Here is a 26,830-nt window from a genome sequence, read left to right as displayed (position 1 = left end):
ATTTCACTTTGCTGAAATTTTGCTCCATTTCCTTGAATGTAACATATTCTCTAAAGAGATGGGCCCAGCTGTAGGGCTTTGACTTGGTGTTTGACTGTGCATCAAAGCTAGAAAAAGTTCTGTGCAGGTTAAAATGGGAATCTGAAGAAACTGATCACTGTTCTGAAATTTTTAAACCAAGCTGGCATTAAGTCAGAACAGTTCTTTTATTATGTGCCCCTTGATTTCAGGAAAAGGTTTCACAAGCTGTTGGTACTGCAGCCTACCTTTGGTCCTTCCATAGGAGAAAAACATCTTGTGTCACCTTTAATAATTCAGAATCATTCTGTATCCCTCATAACATGAAACACAGAATTTTTATATATATAGAAAAAAGAAAGATACTTGCACTGGTAAGAACCCGCATATTTTAAGCTTTAAAAATGCTTTTTTCTTTGCAGAATTGATAAGAGAGTCATTCTGCTTTCTAGAACACATGAGATGGACGTGGACTCTTCTACCATTAAATTTCTTAAGTCAGAACCAGGTCTCCTGCCTGTCATGGAAAGCAGTTGTGGAGTGTTACTATTTCTTATAATAAATCACTTTGCATAACAGCTTCTCCATCACTGTTTTGGTTGTATTCAGACCAGAATCACGGTTTGTGATACTTCACCTGGAGTTTCGGTTCAGTTCCCACAGAACCTGATTATGTTGCATAAAGTCAACCTTGCTTTGCATTTTTCTTTCACAATTTTGAATGACAAACTTCAGTAATAGGCTCCTGTAAGTTCATCTCCTCTGTGCTGGGAAGAGACAATTATCTCAGCCATCCTCGGTGTACGATCATCTCAGCTCATTTAGGTGTGCTCAAAAAGACAAATAATAATCATTCTTGCAGAAAGCTCTCACAGGTTGATTTTTCATGACATGACACTTAATGATCAAACCAAACTGTGATTATTCATGTCAACTCACATTTGACTTCAGTGAAGAAATAAACAGTTTTATCTATTTTTCCCTTGAAATACCAGTTTTCTATCGGAGGTATTTTAACAAAGCACTTTTGTTTTGTACAGGCATCTAGTTTAAGCTATATAGGAGTTGACTGCTTGTAAATTGCTGTTCTTAAAGAAAAAATTGCTTAAAGATGTTCACTTCTGCTTTTAAAATAATTTTTTGAAAGTTTAAACATGGTCCCTTGGCATACTCTGTTTCCAGCTTCATTTCTTTGGTAGCTGCTGCCAGTTCTTCTGGGATCTGTAGGGTGGTCACAACCAGCAGAGGGGCCAGGGCCCTGTGCAGCTGAGCTGATACTGGCTGGGGTTCTTCAAAAGGTAAAACAGAGCCTGAAATTTGTCATGGAAAAGGTTCTCAAGAACTATGATCTTTTTCTGGCCATATACAATAAATAATCCATCTTTTTCTTGGTCCCATAGGTTAGAAAAATTGTTGCAATTTCTACTGTTTTTTTTTCTTTCCAGGACCATTTTGCAGTCCTAGAGACGATAAATAATTTCTTGACCAGTTTAGTTGTGAATTATTTTCTGTGTCCCGGAGATATTTCGCTCAGAAGGGCAAGCCAACAAATCGTGATCAGGCAGTGATGGATCTGCTCCTCAGTGGTGCACATTCTTCTTGCTGCTGTCAGAGCTTTGCTTGGTGCTTCCTCTGACCCTGCTGCTTGTTTATCCAGGTTCTGACTTCCCATTTGTTGCATGAGAAGTGCTGGAAAATGAGATGTACTTCTTTACTGTTCTGGCACATGGGTTTTAGCATCTCTTTCCATCCCAGTGGCTGCTGGAGGCACTTTCCACCAATTCTTGAGTGTATCCTTCCTCCATCAGCTTTGGTCTATGAGGTGGGGACATTCCACCCACCATTACTGTCATGCTCCAAAACAGTCAAAGGCACGAGTCTCTGAGTTTAACCCTCTAACCCAATCTTTCCTGGTGGTCATCCTTGGCCTCATCTGCTGCTGGGGTAAATTAATGTAGTGCTCCATTTTCTCCAGTTGAGACCTGACTCCACATTTGGGTGGAAGCAGAAAACAATGACATCCGTTCTTTCTTTTTGATTTGTCGTGGGGTAAAGGAGGTAAATCCTTTATTTAGCCATGTAGCATATAAAAATTGCCTGGTATATCTTTGAGTGACTTGGGAGTTGTCTGTGGGTTCTAACTCCTGTCTCTTCTTCCAAAGCAACCCGTGCTGTGCAGTCACTGCCTGGTGTGTAATCCAGCCTTGCCTGTTAGATGTAAACACTTATTTAGACCTTATCATGCTTATGGGCTTTCCTTACAGTGCTGAAAATGAAAAACACACCATACTTGGTGTGTATCATAGCAGGATCATGTTAAAATCCAAAAGCATTTCCTAGTGGTGTTGGGAAAGCTGTAGGTTTGTTTAGATCTCTGGAGCTTTTACAGGGGAGTTGACAGAAGCTTTATAATGAGTCTCCAAGCCCTTTTTTTCACCTGGCATAATTTGAAGATTTAAGAAAACAGATTGGAAGAAGTTTCCATAGACCAGCTGAAATTTATTTAAATGTAATCAGAATGTTTGAATCTATCCTACTATGATCCATGTGCTTGGTTTACTGAATTCAAACGAGTTCTTCCTGAAGATAAAGCATCTTCCTTCTGAGGTGAACTACCCTGCACAGGGGCATTTGGCTCACATGTCCACGTGGTGGTTAGTGTAGGGCAGGCAGCACGCTTGGGACACACAGCTCGGCTTTCCATACCCCATCTCCCCTGGGTGCGGGGGAGAGGAGGGATGAGCTGGTGGAAGCCAGACGGGTTAATGGCATTTAAATCCTGGAAGCTGGGGATTTGCAGGTGGAAATACTTAAAAAACAAGTTATCGTAATATCTCTGAGGTAGCAGTTTGCAGCTGAAAACCAGCAAGTGTGCTTTGTGTGGGGAGCCTTGTGCAGAAATGCTGATGTTAGTTCCTGAGGGTGTGTAAATCCCAGGGGTTCTGGGGTAAGGAGGTGGGTACTTGTCCTTATCCTCACTGTAGGCTTGTGACCCACTGACACTGTTGGTGAACACAGAGTGTGAAGCACCCAGGGACAGGCTGACACCAAGAGTCCGTTGAGAGGGCTGGCTGGAGGGAGATAATGAGCTGTGGCTGCTGAGATGGGGTTTAGCCAAGTAACACAGGACGCTCCTCACTGTAATGCCGTAAGAGCATCCAAATCCAGACCAAATCCACAGCCGAAAACTTGGCCAACAAGACTAATTCTGTGAGCATTTGTAGCAGTTCTCCTGAAATGAAAACTGATGATGGTTCAGCACATCCCAGATTAAGCCTAAATTGCTTCAGAGTAATAAAAGGTGCTAATTCGGCACTATCACGGTGTGAGTGAAAACCAAAGTAGTGAATGCTCTGCTTCACCTCCGTGCCCCTACACAGCGTATATCACATTTTTGATATTGTCCATCATATGTTGCCAGGAATGACTCATCTGTTTCAAAGGAAAGCATCCAGATGTAACTAGAGAAATTTAATTATGGATTCTGTGTGTGCGTTGAAAAATATTTTTTTTTCTCTAAGGGAAAAAAGATGTTGAGCAAATAATACTATATTTAGAAGAGAACTAACTTACTAAAATTATAGCTGTACCAACGGATAAATAAACACAAACTAGTAGCATGAACCATTAATGAAAGATAAATCGTATGAAGGAAAATGACATATGTTTACAGTTTTGGCAGGATTTAAAACAGGGCATGTCTCCTTATATACAGCAACTGTTTTAACAGCTGCTTTTTTTTTTTTTTTTTTTTCCCCTCCCTCCCCTCCCCTCCCTTAAATTATTTCAGGTTTTTGAGTCATGATGCAAGAATCTGGGACTGAGACAAAAAGTAACGGTTCAGCCATTCAGAATGGAGCGAGCGGTGGCAACCATTTACTAGAGTGCAGCCTGCGGGAAGTGAGATCAAACGGCGAGACACCTTCCGTTGAAATTGGGGCTGCAGATTTAGCACATCTCCAGCAACAGCAGGTACTGTAAGATGCATTACAAGTTTCCTACCTACAGGAGAAGCGTGAAGCATTTTAAAACAACCCCCCTTCTCCACTCTCCAAACCCTTTGTACTTGCCAGGCAGAGGATGCTTTTAGGACTCGCCTGTGACATTCTGTGCGTTTTTTACCCGTAGGGGATTGCAGTTGTTGGTGTAAAGGAAACCTTGGACTGCTCTTCCGGGGCTCCTTTTTAATCATTCCCTGGAAACACCCAAAGATCAGGGCTTGCTTCCGTTGCCTGCATGTGTTGAGTCTGGTGGCAGCGATTGGGTGAACTGCTGTATACAAATAACTGGTTTCCAAAATCTCTCACTGGGTGGAAAATACACTAACGTTAAGTTTTGTTTTTGCAACAAATCTTAATATAACCTAGCAACCTCTATCAACAGCATGTTTTCTATTAGTGAGGAAGGCTGCAGAGGTATCTGCTGCACAAAACGTCAGAATAAATAAATAAATACATCCATGTCAGTGTTCCTCAACTTGGAAGAATCAGAACCAAATTGTGCATTTTGCCTTGGTATTTTAATTAGTGTACATTCTGGGAAGTGACCAAATTCACCAGTGTCAATTATCCGCATAATACGTTTTGGCTTTTTCGTTTCCCTGATAAAATTCTGTAACCCTCTGAGGAAATTTTACACCAAAGTGCTGGGCATGTATCATTAATGTGTTTGGGAACAAAGGCTGCAGCCGAGCCATGGTGAATACACTCACGCCTAACCCTCACTTTCTCTAATGCAATAAGGATTCTTAAAACCTTTTAAATAAGCGATTGGCAGCTGGTTAAGACTCCCCTAAGAGTACAGTGATCTTTTTAGCAGGTTGTTGTGGAGAAGAAAAAAACCTGTGCTCAGAAGCAAAGCAAAGTGGAGGCTTGAGGAGGAGCAGGGCACCCCGTTTGCCAACCTAAGACAGAAAGCTGCCATAATTAAACAAGTCACAAAAATGGATGATACTAAATGCACAGACTTTGGTTGTTTCAATCATTTCGTCCTACAGGTTTTTACTTGAAGTGAGAATACCATCAGTGAGAAAATCACAGCCATGCTGAATTCATTACTGCAGTAGTCACACAAAACCACGGATAAAATTTCAATAACTGCAGGCCACAGTTGAGTAAACAGTTGCACTGAAACTTAATTCCTGTTGACTTTTCCCTCATTCTTTGCCAGGGGCACATTCTGATTCGTAGTGCAAAGACAACAGGGGTTACAGCTTTGATTAATATAGGACAGTAGAAGAGGAATGGAACAGTAAAATATGCTCAACACAAAGGTCTCGTCCTAAAAAAGGCTTCGTATGAAAATGAGTTAATTACACTGTGTTTTCCATAGGAGCACGATGGAATTTTCCAGTGAGGCTTTGTGCAGAGGGAAGCAGGGAGGGGGCATCATGCAGACATGTGCACACAGTGGACCAGAATGGCTCAGACCTCTGCTTTTCCACCACTAACTAACCCTGTGCCAGGGCTTCTCCACAGCCATCCCAAGAGCTCAGGGTGTCTCAGATAATGCTGTCACCTCACATGTGATGGCTGGTGTCAATTAGCTGCCCATTTGGTCAGTGAAGGGGTGGCACCCGTTCATTCCCAGCCCTCCAGCCCTCCCCAGCGTCCAGCACAGAGGCGAGTGCTCAGGGCTGGGAATGGGATTGCCAGGCTCGGGATTGCATTCACGCAGCTCTGATTTTAGCTTGGAGTTTATTTATCCTCTGCCAGTACAGTGAATGTGGTTGGGGATCTTGCTTTTCTCCAAGTTCTTCAAAGACCTTTATGTTCTGTGTTTGAATTCTGCTGTTAATTGGTTTTGATGACTAACTTCTCCATGGAGTTTCTCTTTTATAAAGCAAGTTGATTGCAAAGTTTAAAACAGTTATTAAATAAAAAAACAACCAACAAACCCAATCCTGATAACAATAAAAGGGTAATCAGAGCTAGCATAAAAATACCAATCTTGGTGTTTGGAAAACATTTTTAAACGCTGAAAAGAAGAAAACCCCGTTGTTTTCAGACAGCTAATGCAAGCATTTACAGATACACATACAACATGGAGCATAATGTTTAGATGTTTCTCCGTATACAACATATGCTCTCAGGTCACTTAACAGAATGCGTTCTACAAAACACTCCTTCAATACAAATGAATGAGTTCTGAATTAAACAGCTATTTCTTAAGAGCATTTCATTCAAATCTTTTCATTTTGCCACCTGGCACTTGTTTTGTCTGGGGAAAAAAAACCTCAGTGGTGGGTAGTTTGAGCTTTGCTGCTGTGGTTAGTTATGTGTTCCCATGATGAGCATGGCAGAACCAGTGAAACCTGCATGTACGATGGCTTGTGAAAGCATCTGTGATGAATTTAGGGTCACATTTTTGGTGACATTTATGAATTTATTAGGACTAATAGCTTTGTTAGTATGAGAGAGGAAAACAGAAATACTTCAGGGGTTTTTTTTAGGAAGTTTTAATGGGTTTGCAAACTTGTAAATATTTTACCATGGAAAAATATGGAGCACCACAGATGTTCATATGTTTGCAGGAGAAGTGTATGGTGTGTTCACTCTTGCTGTGAGCACAGGGAGGATTTGTAGGACAAATTTTATGCTTCCCATGTCATGTTAGGGTGATTCTGCCATGCAAGGAGACAGAGAGTGATGTGATGCTCAATTATTCTAGGATTAGAAATCTCATAAAATATACTGTTAAGCTGGGAGTAGCAAATGTGGGGATGACTTCTGGTATTTATAATAAAGCCAAGTAACTCCAACTGATGTTTATACTGGTAAAGTAAGAAAGGAAAAGCAGTACAAGTGACTCTTTAGGGACGGCATGTCTGTGGAAGAGTTGGGTAAAAGTGGAAATGCATATAGAAGTCACCCTCAGAACCAAAGTATAAGGGAAAGAGAACCTTTTCTCCCAGTATTTTGGCCCCTGCTGGGGATGGAAGAAGTGGCCTTCCCACTGCTGCTGCCTCCACAGGTGCCAGAGGTGAGCATCTCATGGCAGTGACTGTCAGGATGAGGTGCAGTGGGCAGGGGTTTGGTGACCTGCTTATAAAGTCTGGAGTAGGCGTGAAGGTTACCTGGATCGTTGGACTTCCTGAAGAGGTGAAGCTGGGATTTGGTGTGGGGTTCAGGTCCTGGGGCTCAGGAACTTTGTCTCAGAGCGCCCACAGAGGCAGAACCAAGTGACAGAGCAGAAAACGTGGGAACAGGGTTCCAGGCAGAGTCTGGCAACATCTGTTGGTTGTGAGGCATCATCAAAAACATCTGGGAGGTGCAGAATGGGTGTTGGAGTGACCCACAAGCTGAAGGTCAGGCTGGGCGGGGGAAGTTTGGGCAGAAGGGATGTAATGATGGGGTGACTCCTGCCTACCAAGCAGCAATAAATAAAGACTCATAGGGACAAACTGCCTTTTAATGCTCATGATCACAGCTGTAGTTGCTTCAGTGGTTTCTGACGTCTACTCAAATAGAAGGTTTGATGCCTCAGTCCTAGACAGGTTGGGTTTTTTTTAAAGCTTATAAAATAAATATTATTTATTGCATTTTATTTTTATCCTCAGGACTATTCATTAAAGTGTTCTTCACGTTATTAGCAGTGAAACAAGACTATGAGTTGAACAAAGAGAATGATTACAAAGTTGAATCCTGATGTATAGCAGCAAGACACCAAGTGCTGTGTTGCATGGTGGCAGAAATACAAACCTCTCCACATCAATAGCCAGATCCACTTTGATACCGTAACTTCAAGTACTGCCCCACGAGTATAAAACTCAGTGTCTTTGTCTAATCCAGAATGCTTTTGAACTTTGAGGAGGTATGACTTTAATAGTAATTTGTTGACAGATTAGCTGCAGAGATTGCGAAGGGTTTATTTTGCAGAACTGGCAGGCTCCTATCAGTGTTCTCTTAAGGAAAAAAACACACACTGCTGTTTTGCAATTGCTTGCATTTATTGACAACCTGCGCTGAGCAGGCAGAATTGGAATGTTTGGATAATGTAAACCTATAGCTTGTCTGATGGAGTGTAGTGTACTTTTAGGTGGTGCATAGATTGCTTGATAAAAAGGGTTACAAGGTGGCCGTGTTTATGACAAACTGGAATAGAAATACAAACGCAACTGGTGCGCAGAGAAAGAAGGAGGAGGTTTATGTAAAGAATTGTGGGGAAATTTCTTTTCTTCACTTCGTCTTTCAGCTGAACTATACTGTAATTATGAAGTGTCACTTCAAGCTTTCTGAAGAATTTAGATAAATACTAGTTTTGCCATGTGTCCACCAAGTAAGGAAAGAAGGGAGTTTTCCTTGAAAAAAAAAACCAAAACCCGGTGGCGTTATATCCTGTTTTGTACTTTTATTCCAGTAAATGTCTGCAAGTGAAAAATACAGTTTTGTTCATATATAAAAGGAGGTTTGATAGACAAAAGAAATTTGGACTAGATTCTGGTCTGTGCCCAAGTCAGTGCCTGCAGTTGGATTGTTTGTGGTGTCTGTGTGAAGATGCCATAGTTGGGCCCTTTGGCAGTAGCTGTTTCATGAAATGTTGAAATGTGAAGTGTTAGATTGAGGGAATCGAACTCCAGAGGGAATTTGCGGGTTCTTCAGATTCTGTTCATGTTCAAAGACAAGGAAAATGTACAAGAAATGGGGGATTTGGTGTATTGTTGAGAGGCTGTTTTAATTGGGCACATCAAAAAGAAAATTTGACTAGAAAGAAATCTGAATATATCACAGTGTAAATGAAAGAAATGCCTTTTTTGAATTTTTTTTTTTTTTTATTGGTGAGTTTCATGTTATTTTGCAAACCCATGAGGAGAGGTTACAAACCGCATCAGGAGTTTTATGGTCCCATTGATCATGATGTGGACTTATCTCTGTAGAGCAAAACTGCTAAATTAGATCCAAGATAAAGTCTTTGTTTCATATTGACATAACTGGGTTAGACCAAAATTGTTTGTTACACTTTAAGGGAGCGTCCGCGTTGAGTCATTTTGTCCGAAGAGACATAAAGCCTAATTATTAAACTGCTGTTGCTATTGAAGGAGCCATTTGAAAGTATAGATTAAACTCCATGCAGGCTATTGGATTGTGTCTGATTTTGTACTGTAGTACCCTCATAATGGAAGATTACAACATGGTGAAAAGATGACTGCATTTGTAGAGCTGCTGCTGTTTCATCAGTGATTGTGAAAAACAACTTTATGCTCCCAGTAACTTTGTGGTTTTTATCATTCAGACTTTTTCCCCAAGTTCTGCCATCTCCCAGCATTGAACGGAAGGTGACATGATGTCTTTTTAGTCATTCAAATCTAATAACTTTTAATCTGAAGGTTAAGTAGTGAGATATAAACTAAGAGACGATAATATCAATTTTATGTTCACTGAAGGGCACAATATACCTCTTTCTAGTAGAGGGAAAATTGTGCGTAAAATGTCTTTTGCTTTTCAATGGAAAAGCTGTGGCTCTGAGAGCTTAGGAATGAAGCAGCGCTGGAAAAATTAAATAAGTTTTAACATAGGCTGGCTACCTTGCCTGGGTTTTAGAATCAATGATTTTTTTCCTTAATAATTCAATTTTTAGATCAGTTGTCAATGAACCATGCTGAGAACATTCATGCAGCATTCTCTATCCTCGCTATTGCTAATGTCTTTGTTATAACTACTTATTGACACCAACAAGCCCTAAATTTTCTCTAACTGTTGAAGGGTAAGGGGAAACTACTACTTAGTTGCACTTGCTGAGATTATTGCTTTCTCTTTGTCTTGGTTTTGTTTTATTTTGCTTCTGAGGTCTTTGATAAATAACTGCATAAACCCAAGTCCTCAGAGCACCTTGACATTGGCACCCAGAGCTCTGCTGATGTGTATGCCTGGTACAAGCATGGACATGCAGAAGCTGGGTCATTAGACGTGTAATCACCTGGGTGATGTGCACATCCAAATCCAGAAGTCCTCTGTAGACTGTCCATGTCTATTTCTGTATTTATTTATTGTTTTACAATAGCTGCTTTTACTTCACCTGGTAAATTAGGATCAGGCAGTAACCATTTAGGTTTCTGTGGGCTCTTTGAAGGGATGGAGCTCCTGAAATATGTTTGCTGGGTTGATTTTTAGCCTGGCATCTCTGTGAAAATTCAGCAGTGGTGTGTTTGTTCTCAGCTGCTTTCGTAGGTGTGCACTCTCCCCTTATATTTGCTTATGCTTACTCATAAGCAATAAAGTTCCACATTCAGGAGTGCTGTTTAGGGAAAGCCCGCAAAGGAATGCTTTAAAGCTGTTGGCCAGCACGTGTATACACTGCAAAAGGCTTCCAGCAAGCATCAGATATGAATTAAAAGTCTATTTCAAGTGATTGATGTTATTCAGATTGTTAAGGACTGTTCCTCCTCCAGTGATCCTCGTACTTTAAGGGTTGTTTTAGAAGTGGTGCAACCACTTATTTGTAGCAAATATATGTCTATGTATATAAATCTCTCTATATATATCTCAAACTTAAAATGGTAGTGTGCCTACCAAGGTGTAAAGCAGCCTTTAATTCACGTGGAACTGTTCCTCATTGTGGCTTTTAACGTTGCAGGATGCTTAAGCATGTGCCTAAATGTAGGTGCGTGACTAGTCTGATTAAGGTCACTGGTTCATCTCATGCCTGTAAAATTAGGAATGTGCTTAAGTACCTTGGTGAATTAAGGCTTAAGTAATTTCACACTAATACGAAGTTGCATGGATTGATGATATTTTAGAACTAATTTAACTTTATTTGGAGACGCGCTGCATGTAGGGAGATTGTTTGGCAGTGCCTGAGGAGCAGCAGTGGAATTGCAGCTGATTTCAGTAGCGTAGCCCTTGATTTCAGTGGAGTTTTGTCTGACTTCAGAGTATTTAAATAAGAACAGAATCAAATGCCATGGTTTCCTGCATTATGTTCTTTCTCTCGGGGAGCTCCACTGGGTATCCCAGCAAGTGAGAAGAATGTTAACAGTACTGTTGTAATTTATAACAGTGATGTTGTAAATAAAGATTGGGATTTGAAGTAAAAATGCAGAAGTTGTGAATACTCTTCATGAGTTTATTTAACTGCATAGCACCCCATTAATTAAAAAAAAATTAACAGAAGGTATCTTTTGGAGGCTCAGTGTAAACAGTGACATTATATAATGACAGTTTTGTAGGATAGTGTTGCTTGTTTTGTTGCTGCATTCTGTATTTTGTTAGCCGTGCTCCCTGCATTTTCAAAACATAAACTCTATTTGCAACCTGTTTTAAATAGTGCAAATATATCTCCTTTTCTCCTATAAAAGCTGCAGATTGTGTCTGTGGAGTGTATAGTCTCAGACATCCCTGAAGCCTGGGGCAAGTGCAAGGTTTATTACAAGTTGGGCTTTTCAATTTATTTTGAATCATATTTCTTCTTTTTCTTTTAAGGGTTTTTGTTTGCTTTTTTTTGTTTGTTTTGTTTTCTTTTGATTTTTTCTCCTTTTTTTTTTTTTTTTTTTTCCCAGGCTACTGAAAGTAGGGCTGGTAAAGTGAAGGTTGAGGAGAGTTGGGCTATTTAATCTCTCTGACAATGTGTTGTAAAACTCATCAGTGCAGTTGTACCCTTTGCCCCCAGCTCTCAGAGCATGTTCCCAGGCAAACCAAAGAGAAGGATGCAAGAAATGGATAAAATTCCTTGTTTCTGTGTGCTGACCTAATACTGGTTCTCAGTTAATGACCACGGGATTGAGGACTGGGATGGTTACAGACAGAAGCATCGCTGGGCGTGCAGCTGCATGCCCAGAGATGGGTCATTTTTGCATGGTAGAGCGCTGCAGTTCTAAGTTTAGGTGACCTCTTTTGATCAAGCTGCAAGGGTGAACTAATTCTTATATGCATGTTTGGGGCCTTCTTACCTTATTAAATAAAATAAACAAGTTTTTGAAAGGATTTCATTCCTTTCTAGCAAGAGATATCGTTATTGAGGGGCACAACACAAATGTTTCGAATTTGGAGATGCAGAGCAAGGTCACAGTTTGCCTCCAGAATCTGAAGTAATCAGGATTTTATTTCAGATAAAACCTCTGGGGCTGATACTTAGAAAACACAACTTTTAACTGGCATTACGCAATTTGCTATGGGTCACTTAGCCAAATATTTGTGTATGGGTCTTTTTTCTTCTTTTCTTTTTTTTCCTCTCTCTCTTTTTTTTTTTTTTTTTTAAGACTTTCCAAAGTTCAGGTGGGATTTCAGGCTTTAACAAACTCTACCTGGAAATTAAGCGCAGCCAGGGAGGAGGGAAAAAAATCTTGTCTATTTGAGCTAGGGTGATCACAAGCTAAAGGAATGTGGTTGCTGTTGGCGTGCTCAAATCAAGTTTTCCTTAAATTTTCCTTGTTATTATCACCGATACTGAGAAATGTCTGCCAGGAAAGAACTGCAACACCAGTGAAATGTTGTAAGACCACTGACTGTCTGACATTCTTGCTTTTTTTCCTCCGTTTTCCAGTAATCAGTGAGATACGTGCAGAAAAAGGGGTAAGGTCCCTAGCTGTTCCCCAGGACTGTGTGGGCAGAGGGTGGATCTTCCCGAGTACCTTCTGGCATCCTGAATCAGCAGCAGACCCACAACTTTGGGAGGATTGGCTGCTCTCTCATGAAGCTGGAGCATTTGTGTTCTTAAACCGTCACCGTTTTGTATTTCTGTTTCCACATAATTAAGTGATTCACTGTAAAGAAAGGTCAGACAGGCACAGGGAAGGAGAATGGAACTCGATAGAAGTAGTGGGGCCCAGCATCTTGCAGGAAAAATTAGAAACAAGATGGAACATGGTTTTTTCTCGTGGATAAGAAAGCATTTGGAGCACTCAGATCCTCACAGGCCAGTCTCAGCAATCTCCAGGAGAATTCTTCTGGCCTCTGCTTAAATGAGAAACTTGATCTACAGATGAGCTCACCTAGGAATAGCTCTGGTTTTGGGGAGAGTGGCTGCAGTTTATCTTGACTTTGTTGTGTTGCATTGCATACCCGCTCTGCTATGTCATCCCTCTTCTTCAGGCTCAGAGCAGGATGGACAGGTGTGTGTGGAAAACAACTGTTCTGGATTTGGTTGGAAAGCTAAAGTTGAAAGCATCCAGTGTGCTGAGTGTGCAGGTGTGGGAGTTCTGTGTCTGGAAGAAACCCCAAAATATAACCCCTGGAACAGCTGGCTGTGGCATTCACTTGTAGCTGTAGGTAAAGTACTTTCTGTAAGGTCACAGGGAGGGTTTGGTACAGCTAAACCTCCCCAGTGCTTCATTTTAGTGCCTGTTCTTCTCTCTCAATAGCTGTGCTGGTTTCTTCATCCCAGACATGGTATTTGGGTAGCAAAAGCAGTTGTTTTGTTCAGGGAAAACTGTCTTCCTTCTCATTTTCCCATAGCTGTAATGCCGTATTACAGATCTGAGAGAAAACCCTCCAAGTCAATAAACAACAAAAAAGCAGACTTATCTTTTATAGTGTTCTTGAAACAAATGTAAGGTTATAACACTAAAGCAGGTTTTATTAAATCTAGGCGTGAATCCATATTGAAGAAATAATCCACTGCTTCTTTTCTGCTTCTTGTCTTTTTAATTAGCGCTGGCAATGGGATTGTTAGCTTTTAAGATACGGTAAATATGAGCCTATTAATATTATTGAATATAATACTCAAGAAGGTGCAGGGAATGCTGGTAACTGTAGCTGTTTTATGGAGGAGCTAAAAGAGGGCTCTTTGCTGTTCCACACATCTTCCTTTATGACTACTGGGGTGAAGCCCATATTGGCAACTCTTCCCCAGGTCCCCAGAGCAGCTGTTTCTGGAGCAGCCATCCCAGCAAGTGGTGTGGGACTCCTGTCCCTTAGTCCAGTCTGGCAGGATGGGTCTGAGCCCCTTTTCACAACACAGGGAGTTTTTGGAGTTTAAAATAGTTCTGACTCCTTTTCCTTGAGAAATGATTCACCAATCCCTCTGATTAATGCTTTTTGAAGTGTTTTACTGTTGATTTCAGTCTCTTAACTTGGGCAAGGACTGGATTATAAGGGTTTAACAGTGATTAGCTCTGTTTACAGTGTTTTTTCTTGCTCTGAAAGGTACGGTGTTTGCTTTGCCGAGGAGTTTTATTTTGCAGAGTTTCTGTTGACCACCTGTTTTTTTTCATAATTGGTTACAAGGACAATTTCTAGGCATAATAAATAAAAGATACGGCCTTCCAAGGCTGTGTCATAGGGACTGTACGTCAAAGATTCATAAACTGTGAGCAAAAATATGTGCCTCTCCCTGGGGGCAGGGAAGCGCGTGCCGTGTTCACGTTTGGGGATCCTTCCAAGGTCACGGAGAGCCCACACTAGAAACTTCTCCAGTGCTGGCTGATGGCCTGGCTGGGCTGCAGCCATGCTCAGGGTAGGGCAGCCCACCATCCCAGGTTTGCTGTGAACTCCTCTCTGGTCTTAATATTTTTCTTCGTGGGTTTTGGAAAACCAAACTTTTTTTCCCCTGTCTTTCCATGCAGACCAAAGGCTGGAGTAGACTGTCAGACACTCCTGAGTCTGTCTGATCTGTGTCTCAGCAGTCTGTCAATGGAGCTTTCAGTCCTGCCAGGTCTTTTGGTGCTCATCTCTCCATTAGGAAGTTTTTTCCCAGTGCCTGACCAAAAGTCTTGGCATTGGGTTGGGTTGGATGAGACCTTAATGATCATCTCATTAAAACCCCCTGTCATGGGCAGGGACACCTTCCACTAGACCAGGTGGCTCCAAGCCCTGTCCAGAACATCCAAGATCCCAAGTTAAGAAAAAATGAGGTTATTGGAATCTTCCTGACTACATAGCTCACCCCAGCTAAACCTCAAACAGCTGTAAGGTAGGATGCGTTCAAAGGGACAAAAGTAGCACTCAGAAAATACAAAATGTCGGGCCTCAATTAATTGGTTTTCCTTGTGGAAATTCAAAATTGGGTTTACATGAAAAGAACACCCTAGAACGGATGTGCCCGGAGACCCCTCACAGTAACCCATCGTGTTCCTTGTTGTGTATCCCATTTCATATATTGGTTCTTCCAGAAGTATCATTTTAGCCCAAGAAAGTCTCTTTGCTGTTGTTTCCAGGCCACAATCTGGTCTGGGAAGCTACTGTCTTTACCACACATTGTGTCCCTCCATGTCCAGCCTTGTATCAGGTTGTCCTTGGAGCAAAAGATGAGCCAATGAGTGTGTTTTCCCGTTTAATTGTCTATGTCAATGATAAATCTTTTGAGAAGACTCAGGCCACATGTTTTCTGAGGAGGCTGCACTTCAGTCTCCATCCCAATCACTGTCCTTCATCACTCTCTTAAATCTGAAGGAGAAAACAGGAGGTTCAAAGGGGGACATGGGATGGGGGTGTGAGTGAAAATCTCATTTCACGTTCAGTGCACAGAGTCCATCCGGATCCCCCCAATAGCTGCCTTAGCCACGCCTCTGTCATTTGGAGGCCTCTGTTCCTGTCTCTGCCAAGTCCCTGTCGTCCACAAGACAAGACATCTGCAGTGCATTTGTTTAAAGTGGGGAGATGACAAGCATTGAAACAGATGTTGGAAAGCAGAGCAGCAAAAGGCTTGTGCTAAGTGAATCGCCCATTGGGCCGGGGCTGTTTGATGGCTGATTACAGAGTGAGCCAACTGTTCCTTCAGAGCAGGCTGCACCCAGGAGATCGCCTGCTAAGAGATGTACTTTGCCAACATGTGGTGCTCCCTTTGTCACCGTGCCTTTTCAGGTGCACCTGGGGAAAGCACAGGGAACAGGATCATCATTCAAAACCCCTTAGATGAGTAACACTCTTGCTTATCCAGGCTGAATTGATTCCTGGTTACGAGTTGAACCATTGGAAAGCATCAAGAGCGTGCCTCGGCATCCAACAGCCAGTATCACTCATTAGTTTGAATGAAAAGCCTGTGCAGGCTTTATCAAAGCTACAGAGAGTTTTATCATGATCAACATAAAACAATATTCTGTCTGAAACCTCTGCACCATATTGCCATATAAAAAGCAGCTAATGTCTAGTGATCCTTGGTATATGAAGCAATTCAGGTTTATCACAAGCTGACGTATTATGCTTTGACAGCAAAGAATCCCTTTTGTAGCTGATCTCATGTTTCCTAAGACCAGCTTTTCACCTCCTCTCATCTTGTCTCTAGAAGCTGATCCCCTTGTGCTGGGGAGGTAGAGCTCTTGTTAAATGAACTCGTGAAACCTGGGAGTATTTACCTGCTAGTCGTCTTGGGCAAGTCACGAACTTGCTGAGTAAGGGAGCTGGGCTGGGGCTCAGTTTGTTCAGTCCTGTGGACAGGAGCTGGATGGAAAACTGGCCCCCAGCAGGGAAAAAGCACCCTTCACGTTCTCATGTGTTTGACAGGCATCCTGCAGTGAATGCCAAGGACACAAGGGCTGCCTCTTTCCCCAGGGTAAGGCAAGTCAGGTCCTGCACGTGGTGCTTTCCCAGAGCTGGAGGGGCTCCTGTGCCTGGGCTGGCACCAGTGGAGGGCTCACCAGCATGCCCTTCACATTTACATGAGGTTTCTGATATTCCATGTGCATCCAGAGATTCCAGTGCTACCTTACCTTAGGGAAAGAGATTTGGGGGCTGCAGGCTGTTTGAGATGCCTGCAGATGTGGTACCTGACAATTTAAGACTGTTAGGCACCATCACTTTTCCATCTTGTCCTGGTGGAAGGAAGGAGTGCCTCTCCTTCTATTCCATTTTTCTCCATCTCCTTTTTTTCTTGGTGATGTTCCAGACAGGCGGTAGATGACACAGGCACATGGTGAGATTTTCTTGGGGTGTCCTGTACAGGGCCAGGAGGTGGACTCGATGATCCTGATGGGTCTCTTCCAACTCAGCACATTCTATGATAGCCTTGAAAATCATTACTGGACTGCCCCAGTCTTTACAGAGACTTGAACCATTTACCAGAAGCATTTTATAAAAGGACTGGCTCCCATATGTCCGAGTGAAAAACACTGGACTGTGCTTGAACCTCCTTATATCATTATTGTTTATCCAAAAGGATGAAAGGAGGAAAGATCCAGGACACCTGGAGGGATGAAGGGAAGCAGAGCTCCTCTGTGCCTGCCCTGCAGATTCCTTACCTGACCAGCCCATACTGAGCCGAAAGTGGACTGCAAATCTTGCTGCCCAGCCAGAAGAGCCAAGAGGCAATTCCCCTTCTGCCCCAAAAGTTGCTGCCATCTGCAGAGACATGGAGTTGCACCAAGGGACTTTATTTTCAGGAAATCTTGCTGATACCATTGTTTTGCAGGCAGCAGCCAGGGCACTGCCAGTGGTGTGTTCCATCCAGCCTTTTCTCTCTTTCCAGAGGAGCTTTGGTCCTCAGATCTTTGTGCTCCTCTCATCTGAAACAACACAGATACTGTGCAAGAGTTACTGTCTGCCAAGGCTTTGACCTGAACATGGAATTGAAGGGGAGCTAGGTGCATGAGTATGCTTTTGGTTATCTGAAATGGACATTCCACTGAATAATGAGGAAATTATCAAGTGTAGAAGAGTTGTTATTATTTATTTAGAGATGTATTTTTCCCAGGCTTGTGCTTACTCTTTTGAAGTTGGCTTTGTGACTTGGCAGTGCAATCAAGAGTTGGACTTGATGATCCTAAAGGTCTTTCCAACATAAATGATTCTATGGTTCCAGCTTGTCATGCAGTGCTGGCTTTGAACTCTGCTAGGTTTGGTTCTGCTTGGATTTCCCCAAAAGTTTTGCAGAGGCACATCGGAGCAGATGATGTGCGAGACCCGAGACCACTGTGTCCCTGCCCAGAGGTGGCCCAGGGCACTCCCCACTGGAGCAGGGCCAGGACAAAGATCTCTGCTCACATCCTTGCTGCCCACCGCCTCTCAGGGCTTCAAACACCTTTCTTCTTCCTTCCTAAGATGCCCCAATTTAGGCAGCATGTGTGGATTAAGACACCCAAAGTGGTGCTTGTTGAAGCCAGCTGAAAGCAGAAGGAAGTGGAAGGTGCCCCTGCCCATAGCAGGGGGATATGAAGTAGATCTTCGTCCAACCCAAACCATTCTAGGATTCTGCAATACGATTCTATGAAGATTAAAGGGGTCGACTGATAACTTAAAGTGCCGATTGTTGTCACGTCTTCCTACAGATGAAGAAATGGGAGAAATGTTTCTAAGTCTCATAGTTTTGTTCATGGAGATGAGTTTGCTTGCCAGGTACAAGATGCAGTTGAAATAGGTCAGTGCTGTTACTTGTAGGAAAAGTGTTTATTTGTGGCCTTTAAAAATGAAAAATCGTTACACCAGAAAATATTAATAAATAATTGATCAATAGTGGAAAAGGCTCTTTCTGTAAATAAAACTCCAGTGTAATTAATAGCTCTGTGCTCAGTAGTGTGCATGCAAAAGAAGCTGGGGCTGCAATTAATGTGTCGGGGGCCTGAAGGACATCTGCAGATAAGGGTTAAACAGTCTGTTGAAGCTGAACTCATGAACCTGGTTAAACTGCTGGACTTGTTTGTTTCAATAAAACTTTTGTCTCTGCTGTGTACATATTTTATAGCATTCTGGAAGAAACACTTAAAGTCATATTTTTAATATAATGTTGGTAGCAAAGTATGAAGGACAGAGGAGGTAACAGAGAAGGCAACTTGCTAATGCAAAAGCAGTGTACTGAAAGTCACTTTTATTTCTTATTTATAATCTACATGCACACTCTGGATAATAGATGACAACGCTCATTCAGTACTTTAACTTCAAAGCAGAGAGAAGGCATGGATGACAGAGCTGGGAGCTGGAACACAAAGGTACTAACAACAAGAGGAAAAATGCCTGTTTACTGGATTGCATTTGTTAGCACGCTGTCTTCAGATATTGTTCCCCCAGGAATAGTGAGAATATGTGCTGCAAGAACAATGATTTAACATCTGAAAATGGTACTTAAAGAGTTTTCTGTCTGGTAGTAATGTGATGAAGGCTTCTGAATGGAACCTGGGGACTTCATTTCTTCTATTTATCTATATGTCTCTCTGGTTTTAGTCAGTGGTAATTGCGTATTTAACCCCTTAAATGGGTTTAACCCTCTCAGCACCAACTTTTTTTTATTTTATTTTTGGTCTCACGTCTGCTTTTGTTACACTACAGCTGTGCTGCTCTCATTCTCTGCCAAAAACCCAGGAAGACAAAAGGGATTTTGGAGAAGTTGTGGCCAGGGAAGTGCATCAAGAATAATACCAAGCTCCACCTCTCCTTCTCCCTTCTCCTTTTCTTCCTTTTTTGAGGAAAGGAGTGGATAACAGCATCCAAGGAGAGTGTTTTAATGGAATTCAGTACAGCTGGGAGCCTTATAGCAGAGAGTGAGAGGGAGAAAGAGGGCTGTAATGAGGGGGGAAGTTGCAGATAGAGCAGTAAATCCACAGTATAAATTTGCTGCTTACTTCAGCAGTCTACTTCTTTGCATCTTTCTCAATTAGCACTTGTTCTGGGGGGCTTGCTTAATAGCTTATGTGAAACAAATATTAACATAAATTGTTTAATTATATCAAAATCTTGAATTCCTCCAAGACGTAAAATTGTTTTTAGCTAGGAATACATCTGCAATAAAACATCATCTAGTTAAAGTAAACGAGCTCTAAGGAAAGTCGTAAGATTGTAGCTGAGCTACTTTTACAGTTTATTTTCATGGTATTTAAATTATGATACCAGTGGGTATTTTTAATTAGTGCCTCTTTAAAGTGTGCACTTGTCTACATAAGCCATTTTGGCAAATTTGACTCATTCATACCGTGGTTGCTGTAAAAGAGGCCAGCACAGCCTGCAGGAATTGGAATTAAAAGTTTCTGCAAGCTGTTGTCGACATGACCACATCTCATTAACTTAAGAAATGGAGATTATTTGCCTGAAAGCTTGATTTGACTAACAGTAATCAAATATTAGGCTCAGTGGAGAAGGAAGAGGAAAAACAGCTTCACTGTTGTGATCTGTATCCTTAAGTGTTGTGTGGTTCACTTTAAATAGCTGTGGCATATTTCTGCTGTGGCGAACATAAAGGGGAAAAAATGATAAGACACACGGCTTTATGAATAATCTGAGGTTAGTTTTATTTTCCAGTCTGACATATTATTTACCAAGTTTACCAAGGGTAAATAAATTTTTTTTTGGTGATTCTAACATCAAGAAGAATTAATTATCATGAAAATAGTTTCAAAGTTTAAGCACTGTAAATTGCATATATCTCGTGATTATCAACTGTTAAATAGGCATGAGCCTTAAATTTGTATCCTAGAATCATTTAGCTGTTTTTAATGAAAGAAGATGAGGTAGATTGCAAAATTTTTCATAAAAGAACCAAAATAGTGAAGTGCCTCTTTCATGTGAATTCTTAAAATAGCTTGGCAAATGAAACAGCTGAGAGAAAAAAAAAAATCTCTATTTTGTGGAATAATTAGGGGATGGGAGTAGGAAATTCAGAAATGTTTGTGCTTGAGAGAGTGGCAGGGTCAAAATTCAGCGTTGTGTGTTTGCCTGGTAAGCAAAGGACAATGTCATACCTAGATGGAAGCTGTGGCACACATTATTAAAAAAAAAAAAAGGGTGCAGTTAAACAAAAGAAGATAAAGTCTTGCACCTTTTTATGTCTTTGAACTGAGAACATGTGCTGCATTTTACTAAAGGAACATGAGCCTTGAATGTAAGTAACTGGTTTTTGCATTAGGTACTCCCTGGAGGTAGCAGAAAAATATCATGTCCCTGCATGAAATGCGAATGTGAAATCTACCAGAAAGAAATATTTATGACCATTTTATGCTTGATTAGACTTGGATGACATCTGTTAGAAGACAGGGACTGGACAAAGAGAGAGACGCTCGGGGGCAAATGTTAACAGAGTTGTTTAGATGATGCTGGGGCAGGAGCGTCCATTTACTGCCAGGCAAAACATAGGAATTGTGTTAGCGAGAGTGCAGCTGACAGGAATTCGCCGTGATGGAGACAGTGTAAACTGACGGGCTGAAATAGTAAAATGCAGCTGTTGATATTCGCCGCGCTGCCACGATTTATGGGCAGGTATCGCAGCTGAACACAGATACTGTAACTTCCAGGGAGCAGATGCATTAACAAAGTTATATAAATGTGAGTCAGCTATAAAAAAGCGACATCTTCACTTTTTAAAGTTGTTATTCCGCCAGGCTGCACTGAGAGTTGGAAGGACTTTCCGGAAAGAAAAAAAGCTGGGTTTTCTTTTCTTTTTCTTCTGTTTTTTTTGTTTTTTTTTTTTTTTTTTAAGCTCTGCAGAACACACTGCTCTCTGAAGCAATCAACCTGATTGTTTACTTTCCCCTCCTTGCTTTAGCGCTGGAGCTTTTCCCCATGCCGGATCCTGCTCTTTTCTGAATGAAATGAAGTTTCTTGGCTGCTTCTGCCCCAGTGCAGGGCAGGAGGGATGAGCATCCGACCCCCCTGGCCCAGGGCAGCAGCACCAGCAGCCCTTCAGCTGCTGTAAATCTTTAACTCCAAAGTTTGACAATTAATCGATGGTCAGCCTTTATGTGTTTTTAATGTTAAACTGTTGTTTACCAGCTCGGCCAGAAGCGGGTTTTATGGCTGGAGGTACAAACACTCACATCACTCTGGGTCTTTTCCCAGCTTTCTTTTCCTGTAAATTTTCTCTGTCTGGAATGCTTATGGGAAATGTTATTTTGTTTTTGTTTGCAACAGCTCTGTTGTTTTGATTTTGTCTGAGTGGTATGGAAAACAGTACGTCACTTGGAGTGGGTGTTTTGTCTATTGGCCATTTGGCTATTCCACATATATTTCTCATAGTTACTACATGATGACAAGAGAACCCAAATGGCATAATTTTCCAGCTGAATTTTGCTTTCCAGTTTAATAATAGTGAAAGGAAAACAAAGTTAATAGATTTAGCAGTTTTGATACTGCTCACATGCTGATGGATGCCTTTGGATTTTTTTTCCCTGTGGTTAAGGGTCTATTTAGACAAAGGTCAGATTAATGCATATATCAGTTTCTATAATAAACTGCATAAAGATTATGTTACACGTTTTGCATACAGTTGTGAAAAACTGTAATTTAAGTACCCAAGTCCATAAAAGGGTAATAAACAACTTCAGTATCATCCATATGATTAGTCTAGGGTACTTTTTACAGTGATTTTTTAGGCAGTCTACAACATAAAAAATAGCAGCAGATGCCTTTTAATTGAAAAATGATCTGAAATAAATTTTGCACTTGAAAAGAGAACACGGCATTCTCCATATATCTGTTTAGCTGGAGAGATTTGAATATGAGATACATGGATTCCTGCATAGTATTTACCATGTTGGGGAGAGCGTATCGACAGACCACAGAATGCAGCCTTAAGACCAGATAATTTTTCTGTATAGTACCGAAATATAAAATGGAAAGTATGATTAATTTTTCAATTTCTCTCAGCAGATATCTAATAATTGTGCCCATGGACTGCCAAAGGCTCCCATTAAAGATTTAAAATGCAAAGAAAGGTAGAATCAAAAAGATGGTATTTTGGATTAAATAATGTAAAAAAAAATAACTGTAGGGCAATAGGAAAGTGAAAAGCTATTGGCAAAATAAAAGCATCATGTCAACTCTCCTTGAGACAGATTTCAACATTTACACGTGCAACTGCATCTTTTTGTAGCTGGGATTTAAAATAAAAATACTTAAAGGTTGCTTAATCCAGCTGTGATTTTAAAATACATTTTTGGACTTCCAGGTTTCGATATGCTTGTTCTCAACACAGTGATGAAAAATGCAGTGTGTGACCCTGTGTTATAAATATCTCCATAAATACAGTGGCAAGGGGTGTAATCTGTTGTCCAACATTTAAAAACATGTTAGCAAACTCTGTGGCATAACGTTTCTTTCATTAAGTACCAACAGATACAGGGTGGCCAGAAAGCATTTTGCAACAGCTTCTGGGGAATGTGCTATTTTTGTTAGCCTTGGAAAGAGGGATGCTGCAGCCGTAGTATATAGAGGCTGTCAGAAAGGTCCAGCTTGACTTTTCCTCCCTTTTCTGTACTGTCTTTATCACTTTGCTCAGTTCCACATAATAACATCTTCATCTGAGATTGCTGTGGCACAGGGGAACTGCATTTGTTGATCAAATTTGGCTGGATAACACTGTGATCTCGTATCCTGAAGTGCGGAGATGTGCCTGGAATACGTAAGCATAAAGCTGGCCCCTTGATTGATTGATTCTGCCTGTCACAGAACAAGATAACTGGATCAGTAAATACCCTGTGCACTTCAACTTCATCTATACAATCAAAAGTGAGGGCATCATGGGGCTGAAAAACACCGAGGCATGATGGGAATATCTACATTTCAGAATGATAGCCAGGAACTTGCGAAAAGCGAGGAAGAAAAGAAATTTTTTTTATTCCTCCTTTTCCCTGTGTGTTTGTACACGAAGAGCAGGGAAAAGCACATTAATTTTGGTGTGCTTGTGGTGTGTCTGTGTCTCCCTGGATTTATTTCAGCTTTACATCTGTGTAGCGCTGCTGCTGTTTTTCCAGTGGTGCTAAGCCAGCATAAGGCAGGGGTAAAACAGATGGATCAGACTCTGCATATTCTAGGGAAAGCACGTTATTTGGGGTGTCCTGTAAGAAGGTGGCATTTTATCAGATAAATGTTATTAAGTTATGCACCTGTCTGAGGTGATTTGCTGCTTCGGCAACTCCTAGAACTGTTGGGCTGAGCATCCCAAATGCAAGCTGCAGGATCCAGCTTTATTCTGGGAATTGAAATTGTATCTTAAATGAGAATTAAGAGTGAAAGCACCGAAAAACAAAGGGAAAAAAAGGTAAAAGATGACAGGGGGCAACATTTTAATTAAAAGGCCATATTTTTATCCAGAAAATGGAATATGGGCGAATTAGGCAGGATTTTTGCTGTGTTTTTCAGAGGGCTAGAAAACAACTGCCTTAACACAATTTCAAGGAATTTTGAAGATCAGTGTTCCCCTCAAAAGTGTGTGTGCGACATATTGCTGATAGAACTAGTCAGTCCATCTCCAGCCTGGCATGTCCTTTGCACTGCTCCAGGTTTGTCCCTACGAGTTGGGGTGACAGAAGCCTCTCAGGGCACCTTCACCAAAGTGTTACACCAGCAAGGTGTGATCACCTGCCCCGTCTCTTTCTCAGTGTGGGACTTGGCAAGCACAAGGTGTTAAAGCCACAACAAGCATTTGCCAGGCAAAGCCTGTTGTGGTCCTGTAGCGTCTCACCCTCAGGTTTCTCCTGCACATCTTCCTGTGCAGGGACAAGTGTCTGATCCCTGTGGGTCCCTTCCAGCTCAGGGTAGTCTGTGATGCTGTGGTCCTCTTCCACCCTGGGTAACTGGATAAGGCATCACTAGCACTGAAGCAAATCCTTAGGCTCGGGGTTTCAAGATCAGGCAATTCCAGGAGCAGTTTATTACAATGCTTTTGCCTTTAACTGTTTTTACAGTTTATTATGAGATTTATGTGTGGTGTTTAATCTGGTACTTCTGTTTAGTGCTTCATTTGCCTAAGACACAGATAACACACCTTTCTGTAAAGCACTTATATGACTGCTTCAGACACCTTGGAAGTGTGAGTGGCTGGAGAGATCCAGAGCCCTGTGGTGGTGACTGAAGACCTCTCAGGCCATGCCGTGCTACTGCATAAACCAGCTTGAGCAGAAAATACTGCCTGTTTTCCTCTTTAAGTATTCTTGTGCATCTAGGGCCAGTTATATCTGGCTATGGTTTCAGTATATGTGTTGCTACCAAGTACAGCATTGAAAGGAATAAATGGTTGACTGGGCTCTCTAAACTGTAATTGTCTCTCTCTCTGGATTTTCTGGCATTCCGTATATCGGGGAAGGTTGCAAACTGTATGATCAGGTACTTTGCATCTTTTCCTTACCTACATGGTGACAAAAGGCCAGGTATTAATTACTGAGGAGGATACAGCATTTACTCTGGGTTTACTCTGGGTCCAGCTTTCAAGCACTTGGTTGGAGTACCATTGTTGTATGATACTGCCATGATTTGCTGGCTCTTTTGGATGAATGGTTTTGGATAAATGGTTAAAGGAAAATTCAACAAACGGCATGAATAGCCTTTTCCAATGTGATTGTATATCTCATTTTCCAAGATTTCCTTGGGAATCTGCATTTTTTTCATCTAGCACCTGTCTTTTTATGAAGAAGATGCTTTTTCTTTTGGACTCAGAAGGACTCGGAAGGCACAGAAAAGTCTGGCGTGGCTGTGCACCAAAATCACTTCCCTGTTAGAACCTGTGCTTGTCAGGCTTTGTTTGGAGAGGGGGTTTGAGGTTGTCTCCTGAGGGTCACAGGGCTTTACCTTTTTTGGTCCAGCGGATTGCGGCTTTGAGCAATTCCTTTCTAAGAAATTGGACACGGGTGAGTTGCAGTGGTCACGTATCTGTGAGGCTGCACACCTACAGTGCTTCCTGATGAGCTGCCCAGGGAGCCTGGGCACAGCTCTGCGGGCTGGTGGCCACAGCTGCCCAGCTGGGAGCTGGAGGTGCGTGGTGGCCCAGGTACCTGGTGTGCTCAGGGCTGTCAGGACCCTCACTGTCCATGCACAAACAAGCCTCAGGGCAGGGATCTGTGCTATTTGGCCACCATCTGGGAGAAGAGCCACATGTGATGCTTGTAATCGTATCTGTCTGCAAGGGGGCTGCTGGAGGGGCTGGGTGCTCCCTGTGTGAGCTGACATTCTGCAGCGCCAGGAGTGCTCGCCATATGAACGGAGGTGCTGGAGAGCCTCTGCTCTCAGGGAGACAGAGAGCAGGAGCTGAAAGCTGGAAGGAAACCCTGCTTTGTACTGGCAGTAAGAAATAGAAGAAATAAGAGTCGTGTTCTTCTCACCCACCAGCTGCAGTTGTAGTGAAGGGATGAGAAGCGTCTTCCTCTGCGCTTTCTCTGCAGAAACTGGAAGAAATACCCAAGTCAAATGGGTACCTGTAGGGTTTGATGGCCAGAAAATTATGGAAGGACTTCTCTTCATGTTGTGGTGGATCAGACCAGGGAGATTCAGCCTCATGGGACGTGTCATAATAGAGAGGTCTGGGCTATAGGCAGCCCTCGATGGCTCTTCACACTCTTCATGTAGCAGTCGTTCTCTGATTTCTAGCATTGGTGGAAGACTATCGAATTTGTGGGTTTGGAAATTAGCTGGAGCAAATTGACAGCTAGCTGTAGGCTGTGGCCTTCTTTCCCAAACAGTATGACACGACTCAAGGGGAGCTTCAAGTAAAGTCCTGCTATTTAATAATCTGTGTGTTAAATACTGGCTAAAAATGCAAACACAGATAGTATCTCCAGATTTCAGACAGTTGGAGTTGTTTTGTGTAGAAAATACGTGGCAAGTGTTTATTTTTAAATGTTGACCACTGCTATTAGGTATTTATGACATTGGAAACACAACAGAAGGCTAAAAGCACCACAACAACCTCAGGTTGGCTCAAATTGGCCTATAACCACAACTTGAAGAGGGAGTTTTGTCCGAATGCTGGGAAACACCTCACAGTGCTTCTCAGGGATCAAAAGCTGTGCAAAAGTGGTCACCATTACACAAGCAGCGTGGAGGATGCAGAAGCAATGAAATGTAGGACTTTCAAGTGGCCAGGCTCATTCTAAATAAAGTCTCCTGGGCAACAAGAACCTTCCTTTCTTTGTTATGTCCTCTGTCCTTGTTCTTTTCTGTTTCCCAATCCTTCAGCTGGGTGGGGTGAGAAGAGTAATTTTTAGGCAGTGTCTGCCGGGTGTTTTTACGAAGCACCAACGTGAGAAAACTCC

The 26,830-nt window shown here is 41.9% G+C and overlaps 1 protein-coding gene across 10 annotated transcripts in view; it reads left to right on the top strand.

The window, feature by feature from the left end:
• Positions 1 to 26,830, top strand: part of FOXP1 (forkhead box P1) — a 438,146-nt gene that overhangs the window by 269,414 nt on the left and 141,902 nt on the right. For all 10 annotated transcript variants that reach the window (XM_066195730.1, XM_066195729.1, XM_066195721.1 and 7 more), the window contains one exon: positions 3,809 to 3,990. In XM_066195730.1, the coding sequence (XP_066051827.1) occupies positions 3,820 to 3,990 (171 nt within the window). In that variant the 5' untranslated portion in view covers positions 3,809 to 3,819. The remainder of the gene's footprint in view (positions 1 to 3,808; positions 3,991 to 26,830) is intronic.

This window comes from Chamaea fasciata, unplaced genomic scaffold (genome assembly GCF_029207755.1).
Source record: "Chamaea fasciata isolate MVZ Bird 193981 ecotype frontalis unplaced genomic scaffold, bChaFas1.0.hap1 SCAF_13, whole genome shotgun sequence".
NCBI classification, from domain to species: Eukaryota; Metazoa; Chordata; class Aves; order Passeriformes; family Sylviidae; genus Chamaea; species Chamaea fasciata.
The sequence above is the reverse complement of the archived record's forward strand: the minus strand, read 5'-3'. Positions and strand labels throughout refer to the sequence as shown.